General features: G+C 45.1%; 1 protein-coding gene across 1 annotated transcript; it reads left to right on the top strand.

Moving 5' to 3' along the window:
• The first annotated feature begins 2,347 nt into the window (after nucleotides 1-2,347).
• On the top strand, nucleotides 2,348-16,425 carry LOC141117479 (serine protease inhibitor A6-like). The gene is made up of 5 exons (XM_073610369.1): nucleotides 2,348-2,414; nucleotides 6,379-7,010; nucleotides 10,269-10,539; nucleotides 13,650-13,800; nucleotides 16,208-16,425. Exons 2-5 carry the CDS (start codon nucleotides 6,392-6,394, stop codon nucleotides 16,394-16,396), a joined length of 1,230 nt encoding a protein of 409 aa, XP_073466470.1. The 5' UTR covers nucleotides 2,348-2,414; nucleotides 6,379-6,391; the 3' UTR covers nucleotides 16,397-16,425.
• Nucleotides 16,426-21,819: the final 5,394 nt, after the last annotated feature.

Genomic DNA, 21,819 nt, shown 5'->3' with positions numbered 1-21,819 from the left:
TTTATATCATGTATGCCTAATATCATGATGTCTTCTTAATGTCTTTTTGATGATTTATATATATATATATACCCTGCTTCCCCGAAAATAAGACCTAGCGTGATTGTCGGTGATGGCTGCAATATAAGCCCTACCCCCCAAATAAGCCCTACCCTGTTTCCCCAAAAATAAGCCCTACCCTGAAAATAAGACCTACAAGGACTTTAACTAGGGCTTATTTGGGGGGTAGGGCTTATATTGCAGCCATCACCGACAATCACACTAGGTCTTATTTTCGGGGAAACAGGGTATATATATTAACCCCTTCAATACCGGGCACTTATACACCTTCCTGCCCAGACCAATTTTCAGCTTTCAGCGCTGTCGCACTTTGAATGACAATTACGCGGTCATACAACACTGTACCCAAACTAAATTTTTATCATTTTGTTCCCACAAATAGAGATTTCTTTTGGTGGTATTTGATCACCTCTGCGTTTTTTTTTTTTGTTAAACAAATAAAAAAAGAACGAAAATTTTGAAAAAAATAAAAGTTTTGCTTTTGTTTCTGTTAAAAAAATTTGTAAATAAATAAGTTTTCTCTTTCTCTGATGGGCACTGATAAGGCGGCACTGACAGGCACTTATACGGCGGCACTGATGAGGTGGCACCAATGAGCGGGCACTGACGGGCACTGACGATGGGCACTGGTAGGCTGCACTGATGGGTGGCAATGATATGCAACACTGATGGGCATTGATAGGCGGCACTGACGGGCACTCATGGGTGGCACTGGGTGGCACTGGTTGGCACTGATGGGCACTGATAGGTGACACTGATGGGCACTGAAAGGCGGCACTGCTGGGCACTGATAGGGTGGCACTGATAGGCGGCACTGATAGGCGGTACTGCTGGGCACTGATACGTGGCACTGATGGGCACTGATACGCGGCACTGATAGGCATCCCTGGTGGCACTGGCAGTGGTAGGCATTGGAGTGGGCACTGATTGGCAGCTGCCTGGGCACAGATTGGTAGCTGTCTGGGCACATATTGGTATTTCCCTGGGGGTCTAGGGGGCATACCTGGTGGTCCAGTGTGGTGGCCATCCTGGTGGTCCTGGGCGGCTTCCCTGGTGGTCCTGGGCGGGATCCAAGGGGGGGGTTGTGCTGATAAACAATCAGCACAGACCCCCCCTGTCAGGAGAGCAGCCGATCGGCTCTCCTCTACTCGCGTCTGTCAGACGCGAGTGAGGAAAAGCCGATTACCGGCTCTTCCAATTGATATCGTGATCAGCCGTGATTGATCACGGCTGATCACATGGTAAAGAGTCTCCGTCAGAGACTCTTTACCTAGATTGGAGTTGCGGGGTGTCAGATTGACACCCCGCAACAACGATCGACGCGATGCTCGCCCCCGGGGGCGTGCAGCGGCTCATTATCCTGATCACATCATATGATGTCCGGTCAGGATAATGAAACCACTTTGCCGCCATCATTCTGCTATATGGCGGGCGGCAAGTGGTTCATACACTGCCTGCACTGATTGAATATAGAGTAATATCAAATACACTGCCACTAACTGAATAACCTGCCTAATGTAACTCAAGCTATCTCTCCGTCCACACCAACAACACTACACAGGGCCGCCGTGCAGGCAGCCTTATATAGTGTGGGGCGTGGATTTAGTCCCCCTGAGCCATGATTGGCCAAAGGCACCCTGCCTTTGGCCAATTATGGCTCTTTTAGCAGAGGGCACTGGGATTGGCCAAAGCATGCAGGTCAGGTGAATGCTTTGGCCAAACATCATACTGTATAGCCATGCACTGCGATCTCGCAGTGCATTATGGGGTGTTCTGCGGCACTCAAATTTGCCGCGAACGCCCCATAATGTTCACTGTTCTGCAAACGGGCGAACACCCGATGTTCAGGCCGAACTCGAACATCAAGCTCATCATCCCTATATACCAGGCGGTCATTATTAGTGGGGGGGATTCATAGGTGGTCATCAATGGTGGGGAGAGAAGTCAGGTATTCTTCATTCAAGTAAGGGGATGGTGAACACTCATCAGTTCATGGAGGACCCCAGGTGCTCATCAGTCTACTCATCCTAAGAAAACTCTTACTTGTAGGGAAGAATTTGCTGTGAACCTGTCGTGAGACAAAGATGGAGGGGGGGGAGGGGGTCATCTCTATCTCATGACAGGTTCTATATACAGCAAACTGACACCCTCACAGTTAAACACAAAGAGACAATCATACCACTTTGTTTTACAATGTTTGACACTGTCCAGAGTTTCGGTCATGTTTGTTGGGTCGGGGCGTTATGACCTCACAGTGTATCTGATTAGGAAACTTTTTTTATGGGCGATATAAGAGTCAGAATTCCAGAGATTTGTGCCTTGCAGAGGACAAGTGAGTGAGAGCACTTCTAACGGTACGTTATACTTTATTTTATTCTTTTTTTATTTTGATAGATAGATAGATAGATAGATAGATAGATAGATAGATAGATAGATAGATAGATAGATAGATAGATAGATAGATAGATAGACAGATAGATAGTCAAAAGTATTGGGACGCCTGCCTTTACACACACATGAACTGTAATGACATCCCAGTCTTAGTCCATAGGGTTCAGTATTGAGTTGGCCCACCCTTTGCACCTATAACAGCTTCAACTCTTCTGGGAAGACCGTCCACAAGGTTTAGGAGTGTGTCTATGGGAATGTTTGACCATTCTTCCAGAAGAGCATTTGTGAGGTCAGGCACTGATGTTGGACGAAAAGGCCTGGCTCGCAGTCTCCGCTCTAATTCATTCCAAAGGTGTTCTGTCGGGTTGAGTTCAGGACTCTGTGCAGGCCAGTCAATTTCCTCTACCCAAATCTCACTCATCCATGTCTTTATGGACCTTGCTTTGTGCATTTGTTGCGCAGTCATGTTGGACCAGGAAGGGGTCATCCCCAAACTGTTCCCACAAAGTTGGGAGCATGAAATTGTCCAAAATGTCTTGGTATGCTGACGCCTTAAGAGTTCCCTTCACTGGAACTAAAGGGGCCAACCCCTGAAAAACAACCCCGCACCATAATCCCCTCCCCCCCCCACACCATAATCCCCCCTCCACCAAATGATTTGGACCAGTGCACAAAGAAAAGTACATAAAGACATGAATGAGAGAGCTTGGGGTGGAGGAACTTGACTGGCCTGTACAGAGTCGTGACCTCAACCCGATAGAACACCTTTGGGATGATTTAGAGAGAAGACTGCAAGCCAGGCCTTCTCGTCCAACATCAGTGCCTGACCTCACAAATGTGCTTCTGGAAGAATGGTCAAACATTCCCATAGACACACTCCTAAACCTTGTGGACGGCCTTCCCAGAAGAGTTGAAGCTGTTATAGCTGCAAAGGGTGGGCCAACTCAATATTCACCCCATACTCATTCACGTGGGAGGGCGGGGATCTGGGGGCCCCCTTACTAAAGGTGAGCTTCCAGATTCTGATAAACCCCCCCGCCCATAGACCCCCAGAACCACCGGCTAGGGTTGTGTGGATGAGTACAGTACATGACCGAAGGGTCTAGTACTGGAGGGTGACCCCACACCGTTTCTTTTTCTATAATTTTTTTTAATAGCTGGGTGCCGACAATTGTAACTGCGAGTCAATTTTAAATGTGATGTAACTCGTTTCTTTTTTACTTTAGAAATGTAATTTTGCTGCAGCATGTTCTATACATGCTATAGATGCGCTACTTTACAGGCTGACTAAGGGGACCCCCAGGAACTACATTTAAAGAATTATTTGATTTTATTGTTGCACTGTAAGCATCACTGCTTCTGAAAAATTATTGTTTTCAAAAAAAATTTGCATTGATACATGTCCTCCAGGGCAGTACCCAGACCCCCATACCCTTTTTAAGGCCAATTACTTGCATATAAGCCTTCAAAATGGGCACTTTTCATTTTTCCTGTTCGGTTCCCAAAGACTTCCATTGGGTTTGTCATTCTGCTCAGAACTTTTCCCCGTTCGGGAGTTCTGGGTGGGGGGTGTTCGCCCCGCCCATCTCTACTTTTGGGGCGTTCCCTCTTCTTCGAGGTACAAGCAGTATTCAACTTACCAAAATAAGTTAAACCTAAATTAAAATTGACATGTCCAATTCAGTCCTATCTCCAATCTCTCGTGCCGTATTTATATTGATTAGTGGGATCCTCCAATGGTGTGTAAAGTTTTGCCGAACAATCCATTATGTTTTTTTTACAGAACTTAAATACTTACTTTTATCTCTTTCACTGGCAACAAATTAGTTACTAAAACCTCCATCTATTTACGATGAATTTGCTGTAAAACGTAGACTACAGCCCATAAGCCATCAGACATTCCCCCCTTAAAACCAACAGAGGTACCCCCTTAGGTCAGTAGACACAGACCCCCCTTAAGACAGGCCCCTTGGAATACTTGCGCCACAATTGAGAAGAACCTACGCTGTGGACAACTGTTCTCCGATTAGCTTTACTCCATCTTTGGTTGATCAGCTCTGTGAGTTTTCTCGTGTCCAATAGTAAAATGGAATGTATAGTGTTTTTGTATATATTTTGTTTCTTTGTTTATCTAATATGTTTATCACAAAAAAAACTAAAATAATTAAAAAAGTGATTTCATTTTTTTGTCAGGCAGTTACGAAATATTGTATATGAACAATTTGTTTTTACCATTTCTTGGAAGCAGAAATCAGCACAATGGGGGGGGGGGGGTTGCCATTTCTTTGTACAGTTGGTTGAATTGGGTGCAGGGAAGCACTGGGTGCCTTCGCTACCACAGTGCTAATGCTGTGGGCATCACGTGCGTTCCTGTGCCATTAAGGAGGGGTGGGCTTCTTCCAGTCACACCTGCCCTTAACCTATTCATTGATAGATGTGCTCCTACTATGGAGGCTCTGAAAATCATAGAGTTAGAACAGTGGTATATAAAGAGGTCCCTTTGTCCCGGGCACTTCGGCTTACTCATATATTTGCAAATGTGGGCAAACCCCTCTGTTTTTAACCAATTCCAGACAGCCTGCCCAAAATGTACTGCGGACGTTTGGCCCGCACAGGCAAAGAGACATAACTGTACCGAGAAAACAAAATCTCCTGCGCTCAAAGGTGATGTGATGGTGGTGGATGTTGATCGGGATCTGTATGATCAGTGGCAGCCCATCCATTAGGGGTGCCGGAGTGCCGCCCCCCCTCTATCCACGGCCGCTATTTTGACAGGACACCACCACCCCCAATCCATGTGTCCGGCCCCTTTTAGGACGCCGGGCTCCTGAATTACAGCGGCGGGGGTGTTTTCTTGTAGCACTTGATTAGAGCCATCTAATAGGCTTCAAAATAGGGTGGGCTTGTGGCGCAGAGTATTGCACCAGGAGCCCACCCAGGTGTTACAACAGTGATTGAATATTCATTATTAAAACACTGATCCTCAATCTGGCCAATCAGAAGCAGGTCTAAGACCCATTTTCCGATTGGCTGAAAAGAGAAGAGTCCCAATTGGCCGCTGAGGAGGGAGGAAACGGAAGCCGCCACGATGCCCGTGGAGAGCAAGGGAAGGGAAAGCCGTCGCCGAGCAAGGGAAGCCGCCGGTGAGGCCCGGGAGAAGCACTGCCCACCATAGATTGGGTAAGTGCCCCAGACCCACCCATCCGTGGTGGTGGAGTACTGTTTGCTGCCCCCCCCCAAAAAAATTACCACCGGCTGCCACTGTCTATAATTCCAGGTAACTGCACAGGCCCAGAGCCCTGAAGAAGAGGGGATCTCCCCTCAAAATGCGTCAGCCATCTGCCACGGTCTCAGATAATGCGCCCCGATCCCACCCAGATGTGTTGCGAAAGCAAAGAAACATTCGCTGTTGAAACACTGATCCTCAATCCAGCCAATCAGAAGCGGGTGTGAGACCCATTTTCCGATTGGCCAAAAAGGGAAGACTACTGATTGGCTGCCGAGGAGGAGGAGAGAAAAAAAGGAAGCCGCCCTAGCCGCGATGACCCATGGAGAGCAGGAGAAGGAGAGGCCGCTGCCGATGAGCAGGTGAAGCCGGCGGCGATGGGGTAAGTGCCAGGGGGGGGTGGTATACTGTTTGCCGCCCCCCCCCCCAAAAAAAAAAAATTCCACCGGCCGCCACTGGCAGCCACATATCTTGAATATGAAATGTTGGGGTTACAAACCCTTTAAGGCTTTTCCCATTAGAAAAGTAACACTTTCATGGACATTTATCAAGCATTCTTGAAGCTTTTTTAACACTTTATAAACACAAAGAAAACACATCATAAAAACATCATAAATGCTATAGTTAATGAACATTGCTTCATTCTTCATAATTGACACATATGTAGTCAAGCCTTAAAACCCTTATTTTATTTCACACAGGTGTAAAAGAAAGATGAAGATACTTCTACTCCTCCAGTTGTTCATTTCTCTGGTCCTTGCGGCCCATACCTCCAAACAGGACCGAGCCCACAACACCAACCATCTATCTAAATCAGAAGAGTCAGACGTATCTGAATGCCAAATGAACTTTGCCGTGAGGATTTTTCAACAACATTTTAAGGGGTTCGGACCCATCCCACCATCCAATCTAGTTCTTTCACCGATCAGCATTTACACAACTCTCTCCATGCTGGCTCTCGGTGCCAGAGGAACAACCCGCGATGAAATCTTCCTCACCTTAGGCCTGGATGAAACCACGAAAGACAAGGTGCTGAATCAGGGCAATAGAAAGATTCTTCAAGCGTTAAGTCAGAAAACCAAAGACGTGAAATTCAAGCTCGGTAATGAGATCTTCACAGACCAGTCGGTAAGTATTTCAGAAGAATACCAAGAGGATGTGGCTCACTACTACAATGCCTCCTTTCATTCCATCAGCTTCAGTGACCCTCAGAATGCTGCGAAAATCATCAATAAGATTGTGAGTGACAGAACAGACCATAAGATAAAGAATGTGGTCCAAAACTTGGATTCCAAAACATTGATGGTTCTTCTAGATTATGCAGTCTTTCGTGGTAAGTCCACTTTACTGTTGACTACAGAAAGTAGATTTTGGAGCAACAGTTGTTAGAGAACTACAGACCCAACATTCATCAGGCTTTCTTTTTTAAGTCTGTCTTGGAAGGGTTGTATTTCCCGTGAGGCACTTGCAGTCTAGTTCCTTGTTCTTCAGAGTAAGGGGGCAGCGCCAAGCCTAAAAATTTACTGTGATTTTTTTTATTATTCTTTATTTTATTTGCATCAGCTGCCCACCTCTGAAGATTTGTGGCTAAAGTCAACAAGGGAATTAACTTTCTCAAAAGTCTATCCTGGAAGGGCTGTATTTACTGTGAGATACTTGTAGGCCAGTCCCTAGGTTTTCAGGGTAAGGGGGCAGCACTAGGCCTAAAACTTACAAATTACATTGTATATTTCGTTTGCATCATCATCCAAACACAGCCTGCCATACAGGAAAAGTATTTCAATAAAGTAAGACGGTGCCAACCTACAAATGTGTACACCAAATAAAGGCAATTAACCGTTTAAATGCAAGCAACACTCAATACAATGCCTTGAAAAAGTATTCATACCCCTTGAGATTTCCCACATTTTCTCATGTTACAACCAAAAACTTAAATGTATTTTATTGGGATTTTATGTGATAGACCAGGGGTCTTCAAACTACGGCCCTCCAGTTGTTCATGAACTACAATCCCCATCATGCCTAGTCATGTCTGTGAATGTCAGAGTTTTACGATGTCTCTTGGGATGTGTAGTTCCGCAACAGCTGGAGGGCCGTAGTTTGAAGATCCCTGTGATAGACCAACACAAAGAGGCACATAATTTTGAAGTGGAGGGAAAATGATAAATGGTTTTCAATTTTTTTTTAGAAATAAATATGTGAAAAGTGTGGGGGGTGGCATTTGTATGGCGCCCCCCTGAGTCAATATTTTGTAGAACCCCCTTTCTCTGCAATTACAGCTGCAAGTCTTTTTGGGGATATCTCTACCAGCTTTGCACATCTAGAGAGGGACATTTCTGCCCATTCTTCTTTGCAAAATATCTCAAGCTCTGTCAGATTGGATGAAGAGCGTCTGTGAACAGCAATTTTCAAGTCTTGCCACAGATTCTCAATGTGATTTAGGTCTGGACTGTGACTGGGCCATTCTAACACATGAATATGCTTTGATCCAAACCAGTGAAGGCAAACCTTGGCACCCCAGATGTTTTGGAACTACATTTCCCATGATGCTGAACTACACTGCAGAGTGCCTGAGCATCATGGGAAATGTAGTTCCAAAACATCTGGGGTGCCATGGTTTCGCCATCACTAATCTAAACCATTCCATTGTAGCTCTGGCTGTATGTTTAGGGTGGTTGTCCTGCTGGAAGGTGAACCTCCGCCCCAGCCTCGAGTCTTTTGCACACTCTAACAGGTTTTCTTCTAAGATTGCTCTGTATTTGGCTCCATCCATCTTCCCATCAACTCTGTCCAGCTTCCCTGTCCCTGCTGGGTTACTCGAAAGGTTGCTAGGGGTTCCTTGAGCAATGAGCAATTTCTGCCTCTCCGATAACTTTCCATTGACACCATAAATCTTTTTAGCATTCTATAAGAAGGTAATTCTTCCCAGTGACCACAAGCGTAAGGAGCATTCTCCCCACTGACCATCACACGAATGTATCATTAGTTTTTAGCAGGAGTTCCCTGAGACCAGAAAGTTATTTCAAGGGTTCCTCTGTGTTCAAAAGGTTGCGAAAGGCTGCCTTAGCCTCTCAACCCACAATGTCTCAGGTTGCTCTCATAGAGGTGGAATGATCTCTCTAATTATTTACTAGAACCGACCTCACCACTAACAGTACATACCAAACATAAATCCCATAGTGAAGTACAGGCTCTCCTGACTTAACGACCAGGTTCCTTTCCAACAACTAGTGCCCTGTACACACGACCGGTTTTGCTGTCCGAATAAGCTCTGAAGGTTTTTCCAATGGAATTCCTCTCAAGCTGTCTTGCATACAGACGGTCACACCAAATTCCGACCGTCCAGAACGCGGTGACGTACAACAACGCGTACGACGGGACTAGAAAACGGAAGTTCAATAGCCAATGCGCCAATAGCTTCCGTCTCGTACTTGCTTCAGTGCATGCGTCGTTTTTGGTCCGTCGGAACAGCATACAGACAAGCAGTTTTCCCGATAGGAATTGGTTCCGTCAGAAATATTTAGAACATGTTCCATTTCTAGGTCCGTCAGAATTTTTGACGGAAAATACGATGAAAAGCTCCCCATCAGACTTTTTCTGTCGAACATTCCGCTCGTGTGTACGTGGCATTGGTCATTAAACGAATTGGTCCTTAAACTAGGAGCCACAAGTAATCAATATTTTTAAGCATTCTTAACTACTATACTGTACTGTATTGTGAAAAAAAAAAAAAAAAGGGTCTAAACACAATGCAATAACGTTTGTTTTAATTTGCATAAGTACAGAACACAAACGTAAATTCTGTACTGTACAGTACAATGGTGTACAGCTCGTCTTTGGGTGGGTCTGATCGGTCGTTAAACAGGTAAGTCGTTAAAACGAGGAGTATCTGTACTGTAGATATCAATTTATTATAAAACAAAGTAAAATTACTCGCAAACAGGAGACAATACGAGCATTTAAAATCACACCGCCAAGGCTCCACCCGACGTACGTTTCGTTCTAATGGACGTCTTCCTGGGGCATCTTGTTTCTGTTACCTTTATTGTGCCACAATGTAAAAAGCGTCAAAGTTAAAATAAACTACAAAAAGTTAGTATCTTATGAAGGTGGAGCTAATTAAGCATAACCTCTTATTTAAAATAACTGAAAGAAAACTGAGGCAGACAGATTTTGCAATCGTGTCTTACATACTTTCTAAAAGTGGCTTTGCATGCGCCAAACTCAAGACAGGTATATGAATTTGGCGCATTCTTCACCACTTTTAGAATGCATGAGAGGGGGGGTCAGGAAGAAATTTTTTTCCCCAGCTGGAGCAAAGTGGATCATGCTTTATTGGGGTTGTTTGCCTTTTTCTTGATCAACTGTGGGTATAGGATTGTATATAGGATTGTATATAGGATTGTAATTTTTTTTTACCCTTTTATTGGTTGAACTAGATGGACTTGTATCTTTTTTCAACCTGACTAACTACGTAACTATGAGAAACGCTTTTGCAAAATCTGTCTGCGACAGTCCTTATGGATTCTAGGGATAGAATGCCCAAACCATGATAGTTTACCTTTAAAGCAATCTTTTTAATTTCCTCCAGGTAAATGGTATACAGAATTTGACAAAAAACTTACAGAGAAAGGAACCTTCAATGTGAACCAGGAGAAAAAAGTCGTAGTGACGATGTTGAAAAGGCCAGGATTGTATAAGGCGTACAGAGATCACAAGACTGGAACCTTTATAGTGAAAGTGCCATATGCTGGTGACCTATCCCTTCTCCTCTTCATACCGCAACTGGGTGGTCTCCGCCACTTTCGAAACTCACTGAACGCCCCCATGATAAAGAAATACTTACGTTTAATGCAATCCAGGTGAGAGCTGCTTAAACCAGAATTTCAGTTTAAACACTGTGAGACGTATTAGCCACGTGATCATTCAAACAGCCATGTGCAACTTAATGCTTACTGGATGAATGCAGAATTTATTGGATGCCAACAGAATGGTAAAAGGCTATACCTTAAGCACAGAGCAGTGTGTACAGTGCCTTGAAAAAAGTATTCATACCCCTTGAAAGTTTCCACATTTTCTCATGTTACAACCAAAATCGTAAATGTATTTTATTGGGATTTTATGTGATAGACCAAAACAAAGTGGCTCATAATTGTGAAGTGGAAGGAAAATGATAAATGATACAAATAAGTATGTGAAAAGCGTGGGGGGGCATTTGTATGGCGCCCCCCGGAGTCAATACTTTGTAGAACCCCCTTTCTCTACAATTACAGCTGCAAGTCTTTTTGGGGATGTCTCTACCAGCTTTGCACATCTAGAGAGGGACATTTTTGCCCATTCTTCTTTGTAAAATATCTCAGGCTCTGTCAGATTGGATGGAGAGCGTCTGTGAACAGCAATTTTCCAGTCTTGCCACAGATTCTCAATGGGATTTAGGTCTGGACTGTGACTGGGCCATTCTAACACATGAATATGCTTTGATCTAAACCATTCCATTGCAGCTCTGGCTGTATGTTTCGGGTCGTTGTCCTGCTGGAAGTTGAACCTCCACCCCAGTCTCTTTTGCAGACTCTAACAGGTTTTCTTCTGAGATTGTCCTGTATTTATCTCCATCCATTTTCCCATCAACTCTGACCAGCTTCCCTGTCCCTGCTGAAGAAAAGCATCCCCACCACATGATGCTGCCACCACCATGTTTCATGGTGGGGATGGTGTGTTCAGGGTGATGTGCAGTGTTAGTTTTCCCCACACATAGCGTTTTGCTTTTAGGCCAAAAAGTTGAGTTTTGGTCTCATCTGACCAGAGCACCTTCTTCCACATGTTTGCTGTGTCCTCCACATGGCTTCTCACAAACTACAAACAGGACTTCTTATGACTTTCTTTCAGCAATGTCTTTCTTCTTGTCACTCTTCCATAAAGGGCAGATTTGTGGAGAACACGACTAATGCCGCGTACACACGGTCGGACTTTTCGGCTACAAAAGTCCGACAGCCTGTCCGACAGACTTTCGACGGACTTTTGTCAGACTTTTGGCGGACTTACGGCAGCTTTAGTCCATCGGCGTCCGTCTGACTTTTGTAGACGAAAAGTCCGACCGTGTGTACGCGGCATAATAGTTGTCCTGTGGACAGATTCTCCCACCTGAGCTGTGGATCTCTGCAGCTCCTCCAGAGTTACCATGGACCTCTTGGCTCTTCTCCGATGAATGCTCTCCTTGCCCGGCCGGTCAGTTTAGGTGGACGGCCATGTCTTGGTAGGTTTGCAGTTGTGCCATACTCTTTCCATTCTCCGATGATGGATTGAACAGAGCTCCGTGAGATGTTCAAAGCTTGGGAGATTTTTTTATAACCTAACCCTGCTTTATACTTCTTCACAACTTTATCCCTGACCTGTCTGGTGTGTTCCTTGGCCTTCATGATGCTGTTTGTTCACTAAGGTTCTCTAAAAAAAACTCTGAGTGCTTCACAGAACAGCTGTATTTATACTGGGATTCAATTACACACAGGTGGACTCTATTTACTAATTAGGTGACTTCTAAAGGCAATTGGCTGCACTAGATTTTAGTTAGGGGTATCAGAGTAAAGGGGGCTGAATACAAATTCTCCCCCCCCCACACACTTTTCACATATGTATTTGTAAAGAAATGTGAAAACCATTTATCATTTTCCTTCCACATCACAATTATGTGCCACTTTGTGTTTATCACATAAAATCCCAATAAAATACATTTATGTTTTTGGTAGTAACATGACAAAATGTGAAAATTTTCAAGGGGTATGAATACTTTCAAGGCACTGTAGTGGTGCCCCCCATGTGGGCCTCTAACTGATGATAATGAAAGATGAGAAAAGCACAGTCACAAAGGGAACACTGATGACCAGAGTTATTCCCCTGATTGTGCAGAGGCTGCCAGCACACACACATGAGCACACTGACCACGTGACCAGTCTAAGGGATGTCTTTGGTGGCGCTGGGCAGCGTGGCTCTCTCTCTGCTGGTGCTGGGCAGTGTGGCTCTCACTCTGGTGGCACTGGGCAGCGTAACTCACTCTCTGGTGGTGCTGGGCAGGGTGGCTCTCTTTCTGGTGGCCCTGGGCAGCGTGACTCTCTCTCTGGTGGTGCTGGGCAGCATGGCTCTCTCTGATGGTGCTGGGCAGTGTGACTCTCTCTCTGGTGGTGCTGGGCAGTGTGGCTCTCTCTCTGGTGGCGCTGGGCAGCATGGCTCTCACTCTGGTGGTGCTGGGCAGCGTAACTCTCTCTCTGGTGGTGCTGGGCAGCATGACTCTCTTTCTGGTGGCGCTGGGCAGCGTGACTCTCTCTCTGGTGGTGCTGGGCAGTGTGACTCTCTCTCTGGTGGCACTGGGCAGCATGGCTCTCACTCTGGTGGTGCTGGGCAGCATAACTCTCTCTCTGGTGGTGCTGGGCAGCATGGCTTTCTTTCTGGTGGCGCTGGGCAGCGTGACTCTCTCTCTGGTGGTGCTGGGCAGTGTGGCTCTCTCTCTGGTGGTGTTGGGCAGCATGGCTCTCTCTCTGGTGGCGCTGGGCAGCGTGACTCTCTCTCTGGTGGTGCTGGGCAGTGTGGCTCTCTCTGGTGGCGCTGGGCAGCATGGCTCTCACTCTGGTGGCGCTGGGCAGTGTAACTCTCTCTCTGGTGGTGCTGGCCAGTGTGGCCCTCTTTCTGGTGGCGCTGGGCAGCGTGACTCTGTCTCTGGTGGCGCTGGGCAGCATGACTCTCTCTGGTGGCGCTGGGCAGCGTGACACTCTCTCTGGTGGCTCTGGGCAACATGACGAGGAGGAGGAAAAGGTGAAGCAAGGGTCAGCTATGGCCTTAGGCAGCTGCCTAGTTCGCCTAGCGGGAGCACCGGCCTGGATAGAGGTTGTTGTAGCTTGCAAAGACTTTTTTTGCCTGATTGAGAAAACCTGAGATAGTTGGTATTGCTAATACAGACACTGATGTGTATTTTCCTCCACAGTACTCTGATCCTCTACATACCCAAAATATCCTTCAACCAACCAATCGATCTCCAGCATGACCTGTCGGTTATGGGCATGAGAAAAATGTTTAGTGAGACGGACGCTAACTTCTCCGGGATGTCCATGAACAAAAAGATGAGCGTTTCAAATGTAAGTATTTTTCTTTTGTCTAAAGACAAATCACTAGTATTTCCCATGTTCCCCCTGCAGCTTTTCCTTTCCAATTATGGCCTTGCTGTGCCTTGTTCTGCACTGTGTTTGTGTAGGCGGCCATCTTGGTGTAGGCAGGGCTTCCTCATGACAGAGAAGCCCCTCCTGATGACTTGTTTTCTGATGACTGATGGGGTAATGATAAAAAAGCAAAAAAAAACGTGATGGAGGAAGCACTGATCCACAGAATGAATGAAGAAGAAGCAGAGAGATTCTTGCACCGCAGGTTCTCAGGTACAGCTTCTCCTCCAGCAAGGAGAACAGTGAGCAGCACCCTGTTACACATAGGGATATTATTGGCCTAGAAAATACAAACGTAGAGATTTAGAGTTTCACTTTAAAGCAGCGTTCCAGGAAAAAATTTAACTCCTTTGAAGACATAAGCACATAAGCACCCCCCCCTTTTTTTTCATACCTTTTTTCGGATATCTGCTTCTGGACTTTCGGCCCATGGTGCCGTGGCGAGGTACGTCACTTCCGCATTTTTTTGTGCCCTCCTCATTCCCCTCCCCCGTCGCCTTCTGGAACCTGTGTCTGGAGGGGCCGCGGGAATCACGCCATTCGGGGCCGCGTGAATCACGCCATTCGCAGTAGGAAACAGACTGGGAAGCCGCAAGGGGAAGTTCCCCTTAAGTCTTCCTCCTCTCCTCCCCTGCCACATTTGGCATGTGTTTTTATTTTATTTTTTTTTGGTGGGGGAGGGGGGCCAGTACCTAGTTTTGACAGGTACCCGATCCCACTCCCACTGCAGTTGGGGATTTCGAAGAGCATGGTGGCAACTCCTACAGCTGCTCAAAGTCCCTGGTTGGTCGCCTGGCATCTTTTTGAACCCCTGAATCATCATTGATTGTAGTTCTATGAGATATCTTATCGTTACCCGGGAAGGCTCTAATTCCAACAGTATCCCCTGAGGAAGCCCAGTTTTGAGGCGAAACATGTTGGTAATTATGCTTTTAATGCCCTTTACCTATAAGGACTATATCATATGAGTCTACTGTATTGTATTGTATTGTTTTTATGAGGATTAAATTGATGCTGGAAAAATAAATCTTAACTTCTTTTAATAGAATTTTTCTGGATTCATTCTTAAACGCACCTAAAAAAATCCCACAAATTTGCAACTATACCTATCATCAAGGAATGTGGTGCTATAACTATGGTGTCTTGTCCATAATACGTTTTGTTCTGCACATGCTCAGTTTTGAGCGACTTTCTATGCTGAGCATTTCCTCCCTATCACATCTGAGCAGCCCATGTGACTATAGAGTCAGACATGTGGGCGTATAGACAGTGGTAAATGACAGCCGACTCCCTCCATGCCCATTAACAAGCTAAACACAATGGGGGGGATATTACATGTAGATTGATGGAGTCTTCACCTCCCACTCATTCTAAGACACAGGCTGGAGGGGGCGTGACACAGTCTGTGACTGGCAGAAATCTGCCCACACCATGTTATTGCCAAAAATAGTAAAGGTTTGTTTTTAAAAATATATATTTGTATGACCATAGAAATGGTTGTTTTTTTTCAACGTGTGACCAGCGGCAGAGGACTAGAAGTTCCTCCTGCTTATATTTCCCTGCAGACAGGCTGGGAGAGAGCCGGGTCATGTGACTAGACATGCGCGGTTCATTTCGTTCCAAATTCAAATTCGGACAGGTTTTCATTTTCCGGATGTATCCAAATTTCCGTATTTAGAATAGTACCGAATTTAAAATAAACCAAAAAAATAGTTTTCAAACTGTTTTCAAATAATTTTTGAATTCGAAAACTTTTTGAATTCGATTCGTTTTCCAATTTCCAAACAGAATAAAATAGAATAGAAAATAAAGGAATGGAATAGAGGAAAAAACAAATCTATTCTATTTTATTCTCTTTGGAAATTGGAAAACGATTTGAATTCGAAAACTATTCGAAATTGATTCTAAAACTTTTCGAATCGATCCGGGTTCGAAAACAAATAAACTAAACTAATTCCCGAAAACAAATTAAACCAAACAAATTAATGTAAATAACGAATGGAAACAAAACAATTTTTTTTCGTTCTGCACATGTCTACATGTGACAGCCGTATATCAATTAGGCAAAAAGGTACTTAGATTTATTTTTAAATTAAAATAATTACAGAGCCGTCATCCACATACAGAAAGAAAAGGGAGAATGTAAATTACACAGCCTGGGTTTAGTATCACTTTAATTTCTTGTTTTCCAATGATTATTATTACCAGTCTGCTGCATACAAATCTAGGACTTACCTTATTCTTCAAATATATATTTTTTTTATATTTTGCAGTCTTTTAACTTTTTCATTAGGTTCATTCTTTTACTTTGTTTTTGTGTTGACAGATTTACCACCAGTCTTATTTCAGCATCGACGAGGAAGGAACAGAGGCGCGGGGTGCCACTGCTGTCCAATTAAACGTGGACCTACCAAGCCCCATAGTCATGGCTGACCGTCCATTAATTTTCATGATCTACCACAAAGTTGCCAAAACCATTCTCTGGATCGGCCAGATCATAGACCCGTCTCAGTAAAATCCCTGCGGGAAGAGAAGGGATGTAAAAAAAGCAGATATAAACAGCTATAAAAAAATGAAACCCTTCTGCTAATAATAAAGCGAATGTGTCTGACAATTTCTGTTTAGTGTTTTTCTCCTTATAACATTTGTGTTAACGAGTGAGAGAGACACAAGCCAGTGACAGGTGAGCTTCAAGGATGACCCGATAGCAGTGGCGGCCCATCCATTGGGGCGCATGGGCGCCGCCCTCCCCTATCCATGCGTCCGGCCCCCTGATCTACATGCAGGGCACCGAACGCATGGATTGCAATGGGGGGGGGTTTAGCCTGCCTCATTACAGCCCTAGCCTGCCCCTATACTACCCTAGTCCACCCCGATAAAGCCGTAGCCCATCGCTATACTGCCCTAGCCTGTTACTACACAGCCCTAGTCCGCCCCTATACAGTACAGCTCTAGCCTGCCCCTATACAGTCCTAGTCCACCCTTATACACCCCTAGCCCATCCCTTTACAGCCCTAGTCTGCCCCTATACAGTACAGCCCTAGCTTGCCCCTCTAGTCCATCCCTATACAGCCCTAGTCCGCCCCTATACAACCCTAGCCTGCCCCTATACAGCCCTAGCCTTCCCCTATACAGCCCTAGCCTTCCCCTATACAGTCCTAGTCTGCCCCTATACAGCCCTAGCCTGCCCCTATACAGCCCTAGCCTTCCCCTATACAGCCCTAGCCTTCCCCTATACAGCCCTAGCCTGCCCCTATACAGCCCTAGCTTGCCCTTATACATCCCTAGCCTGCCCCTATACAGCCCTAGTCCGCCCCTATACAGCCCTAGCCCGCCCCTATACAGCCCTAGTCCGTCCCTATACAGCCCTAGTCTGCCCCTTATACAGCCCTAGCCTGCCCCTATACAGCCCTAGCCTTCCCCTATACAGCCCTAGCCTTCCCCTATACAGCCCTAGCCTGCCCCTATACAGCCCTAGCTTGCCCTTATACTTCCCTAGCCTGCCCCTATACAGCCCTAGCCCGCCCCTATACAGCCCTAGTCTGCCCCTTATACAGCACTAGCCTGACCCTATACAGCCCTAGTCCATCCCTATACAGCCCTAGTCCATCCCTATATTGCCCTAGTCCATCCCTATACTTCCCTAGCCTGCCCCTTTACAGTACAGCCCTAGCCTGACCCTATACAGCCCTAACTCACCCCTATACAGCCCTAGCCTGCCCTTAAACAGCCCTAGTCTGCCTTTATACAGCCCTAGTCCGCCTTTATACAGCCCTAGTCTGCCCCTATACTACACAAACCCATCCCAGTAAAGCCCCAGCCCATCGCTATGCTGCCCCTGCCTGTCACTATACTGCCCTATCTTGCCTCTATACAGACAAATTTAGATGGGGGGGTGGGGGGCGCCAAATTTTATTCTTGCCTAGGGCAGCACAAAACCAAAATATACCACTGCATGTAACAATCAGTATATTTTGCTAGAAAATTACTTGGAACCCCCAAACATTATATATATATATATTTTTTTTTTTTTTATTATTTTTTTTTTTAAAGTAGAGGCCCTAGAGAATAAATCACTGGGTTTTGCAAGTTTTCCTGTCACATGGTATTTGCACAGTGTTTTTTCAAATTCAATTTTTGGGGAAAAATACACTTACATGAATGTTATTGCAAATTAACACGATACATCACTCATTTGTTTTGAAAAATATATAAAAGATGAAGTTAAGCCGAGTAAATAGATACCAAACATGTCACGCTTTAAAATCGCGCACGCTCGTGCAATGGCGACAAACAATGTAAATGTTACTATCCATAGGCGACACTTTGCAAGACTTTACAAGTTACCACTATAGATTTACAGAGGAGGACTAGAATTATTGCCCCATGATTTGATATTCATGGTGATACCTCAGATGGGTGGTGTGCTCCAGAGCTTAGTTAATGAGGTAAAGCTTCACTTTACAAAGATCAGCCATGCAAGAAAAATGTAAAACAAAACAGCCTTTTTGCTTACACATGACTGGATGATGGAAGTCAGTAGAGGCGTTTTTAGGCATCCGTGTTCAAGAACCGCAATTGGATTTGTGTATATATATATATATTACACACACTATATTACCAAAAGTATTGGGACGCCTGCCATTACACACACATGAACTTTAATGACATCCCAGTCTTAGTCCGTAGGGTTCAATATTGAGTTGGCAATTTTTTTTATTTGAGAATCTTGCAAACAAGAAACACATTCCAACTTTTTTTTTTTATACAAAAATATAAAAAAATAAATATTATACATATATACATATATATACATACATACACACATACATATATACATATACACACATACATATATCTCCTTTTTTTTTTTTTTTTTAAATATGCATAACATATTGTATATACGACTAAACATAATAATAAAGGCTTACTTCAACCTATAATATATGAACAAAAGGGTTTTTTTTTTTCAACCAAGAGGAATATCACTGTATTATATTATACTATATACATATATCACTAAATAGCACAGACATCTTCAACAATTCTACACATTACTCAACTTGATTAAAATTCAGACCAAGAAACATAGATTATCATGTGTATGTAGCCTTTCTTCAAAATTATGTTTATCCTTGAAAATCTAAAGGAGTGTCCAGAGAGAAAACAGGGAAAGAACCCAACACCCAGAGATCAACAAACAGCAGCTACAGGCCTGATATTCCTCCACGCCTTTATCCAGACCCTTTGCCGCCATCTGTCTTTCTCGAGACCCCGAATTTTCCCTACCTCACCAAGAATCTCACACACCACCACCGGAACAGGAAGGACTTTCTGCCGAAGGGATACCTGACACCGTGCATTCCAGGTGTAATATCGGACTACTAAGCTGACTAGAAAAAGAGTGTCCAAATCAAATCCCTTGCGATTCTGCAATGCTCCATACACCCACTCAGCATAAGACATACAAGGCAGGAAAGGAATATTCAGAGCCCTCCCCACCTTTTTATAGACTTCTATATTGAAAGGGCACTGAAGCAAGAAGTGGTCCATGGTTTCCACTTCACCCTGACACTCCACTCTTGGACAACCACGATTGTCCAAAGAGCGGCACTTCACGTTCCCCCTCACATAGAGCCTACCGTGGAAAGCGAGCCAGGCCTGGTCCCTAAATTTCAAGGGAATCCGCTCAGAATTTATTAAACGTAAGCCCTCCCTCATAATATGACCTGGGCAATCCCTTAAGGCCAGTGGCGCATGAAAGACAGTACCCACGATCTTCTCCCCCAGGAGTCTCCTAGGAAGGGACCTGATATCCTCTGCTGTCACATGCCACCGCTTAAGAATTTTCAGGCACAGGGCAACATAAGCCGGGAGCTTACCATGCTTGATCCTTAGGCTTTTCACTGGCCCGCCACTCTCCCAACAGCCCAGAAAAGGTCTAAACCAGATCTGGAAAATATCTACCCATCCAGGCGGTCTCTCTGCTAGCATGTTACCAAAATTGCGTTTCAAAAACATCAGAGAGAAGAACACAACCGGGTTGACCATCCCTAGGCCACCCTTCCACCTAGATAGGTAAGTCACATTCCGCTTCACAAGATTCAGCCTGTTCCCCCATAATAATTGGAAGAAACAACTATAAATCCTGGTATAGCAAGACTCTGGCAAGATGCAAACAAAGCTGACATACAAAAAGGTAGGAATCAGGTAGGTCTTAATCAAGTCCACCCTTTTCCCCAAGGAGAGCCGCCACCCTTTCCAGCATTTCACCTTGACATCAGCATCATTCAGCCTGGCTTCCCAATTTGACTTACTGTAATCATCAGGGCCAAACTCGATGCCTAATACTTTGACTTTCTGCTGAGGCCTCGGGAAGGTGTCCAGAAGTGCAAAGCTCTCACCTCCCTCGCTCATCCAAAAAACTTCACTTTTATCACGGTTGACCTTGGAGCCTGATGCCTCGGAATACTGCTCTATAACTGAAACCACCTCCTGTGCCTCCTCTGTCCCAGAGATAAAGACAGAAATGTCATCAGCATAGGCTACAACCCTCAAGGGCGGCTCACCAGTAATGCCCACCGGCACCCCGCAGAACGGTCCGCTCTCCAGCTTTCTGATGAAAGGGTCGATTGCGAACACGTATAGCAAAGGGCTCAGCAGACACCCCTGGTGCACCCCTGATCCAACCCCGAAGGGCCGTCCAACCCAACCGTTAACAAGCATGAAGCTCTCTGCCTCTCTGTATAAAGTCTTAAGCCATCCAATAAACCCACCCTCCAGGCCATACTTGTCAAGGAGAAGCCAGAGGTACTCATGATTGACACGATCAAAGGCCTTCGCCTGATCCAGTGCCAGCAAATACTTTCCCCAGCCTTCAGCCCTGCAACGCTCCAGAGCCTCCCGGACAGCTAACACCGCTGAAAAAGTGCTTCTGCCCTGGACCGAACAGTGCTGCTGACGAGAAAGCAATCTGTCTGCTACTGACGACAAGCGCCAGAAAATTATCTCGCCAGAATCTTTCTATCGACATTGAGAAGGCTAATGGGGCGCCAATTCTCAATCATCGAGGGATCCTTGCCTTTTGACAACAGAATCACAGCAGATTGTCTCATGGAGGGAGGGAGCGAACCCTCCTGCAGACAGCCGTTAAATACCTCCACAAGATAAGGTACCAAGCTGGATTTGAAAATCTTATAAAATTCAGTCGTCAATTAGGGATGAGCCGAACACCCCCCGGTTCGGTTCGCACCAGAACCTGCGAACGGACCGAAAGTTCGCACGAACGCTAGAACCCCATTGACGTCTATGGGACTCGAACGTTTGAAATCAAAAGTGCTCATTTTAAAGGCTAATTTGCATGGTATTGTCCTAAAAAGGGTTTGGGGACCCGGGTCCTACCCCAGGGGACATGTATCAATGCAAAAAAAACTTTTAAAAACGGCCGTTTTTTCGGGAGCAGTGATTTTAATGATGCTTAAAGTAAAAAAAAAAAAGTGAAATATTCCTTTAAATATCGTACCTGGGGGGTGTCTATAGTATGCCTGTAAAGTGACGTGTGTTTCCCGTGTTTAGAACAGTCCCTGCACCAAATGTCATTTTTAAAAGAAAAAATCTCATTTAAAACTGCTTGCGGGTTTAATGTAATGTCGGGTCATGGCAATATGGATGAAAATCGGTGAGACAAACGGCATGGGTACCCCCCAGTCCATTACCAGGCCCTTTGGGTCTTGTATGGATATTAAGGGGAACCCTGCACCCAAATTAAAATAAGGAAAGGCGTGGGGCCACCAGGCCCTATATACTCTGAACAGCAGTATACAGGCGGTGCAAACAAGACAGGGACTGTAGGTTTGTTGTTAAGTAGAATCTGTTTGTAATTTTGAACGGGTACATTTTTAACGTGTTTAGCTCCAGCCAAAAAATCTTTTTTAAGCT

Source organism: Aquarana catesbeiana, linkage group LG13 (assembly GCF_042186555.1).
Source record: "Aquarana catesbeiana isolate 2022-GZ linkage group LG13, ASM4218655v1, whole genome shotgun sequence".
NCBI classification, from domain to species: domain Eukaryota; kingdom Metazoa; phylum Chordata; class Amphibia; order Anura; family Ranidae; genus Aquarana; species Aquarana catesbeiana.
This window is presented reverse-complemented; position numbering and strand designations above follow the sequence as displayed.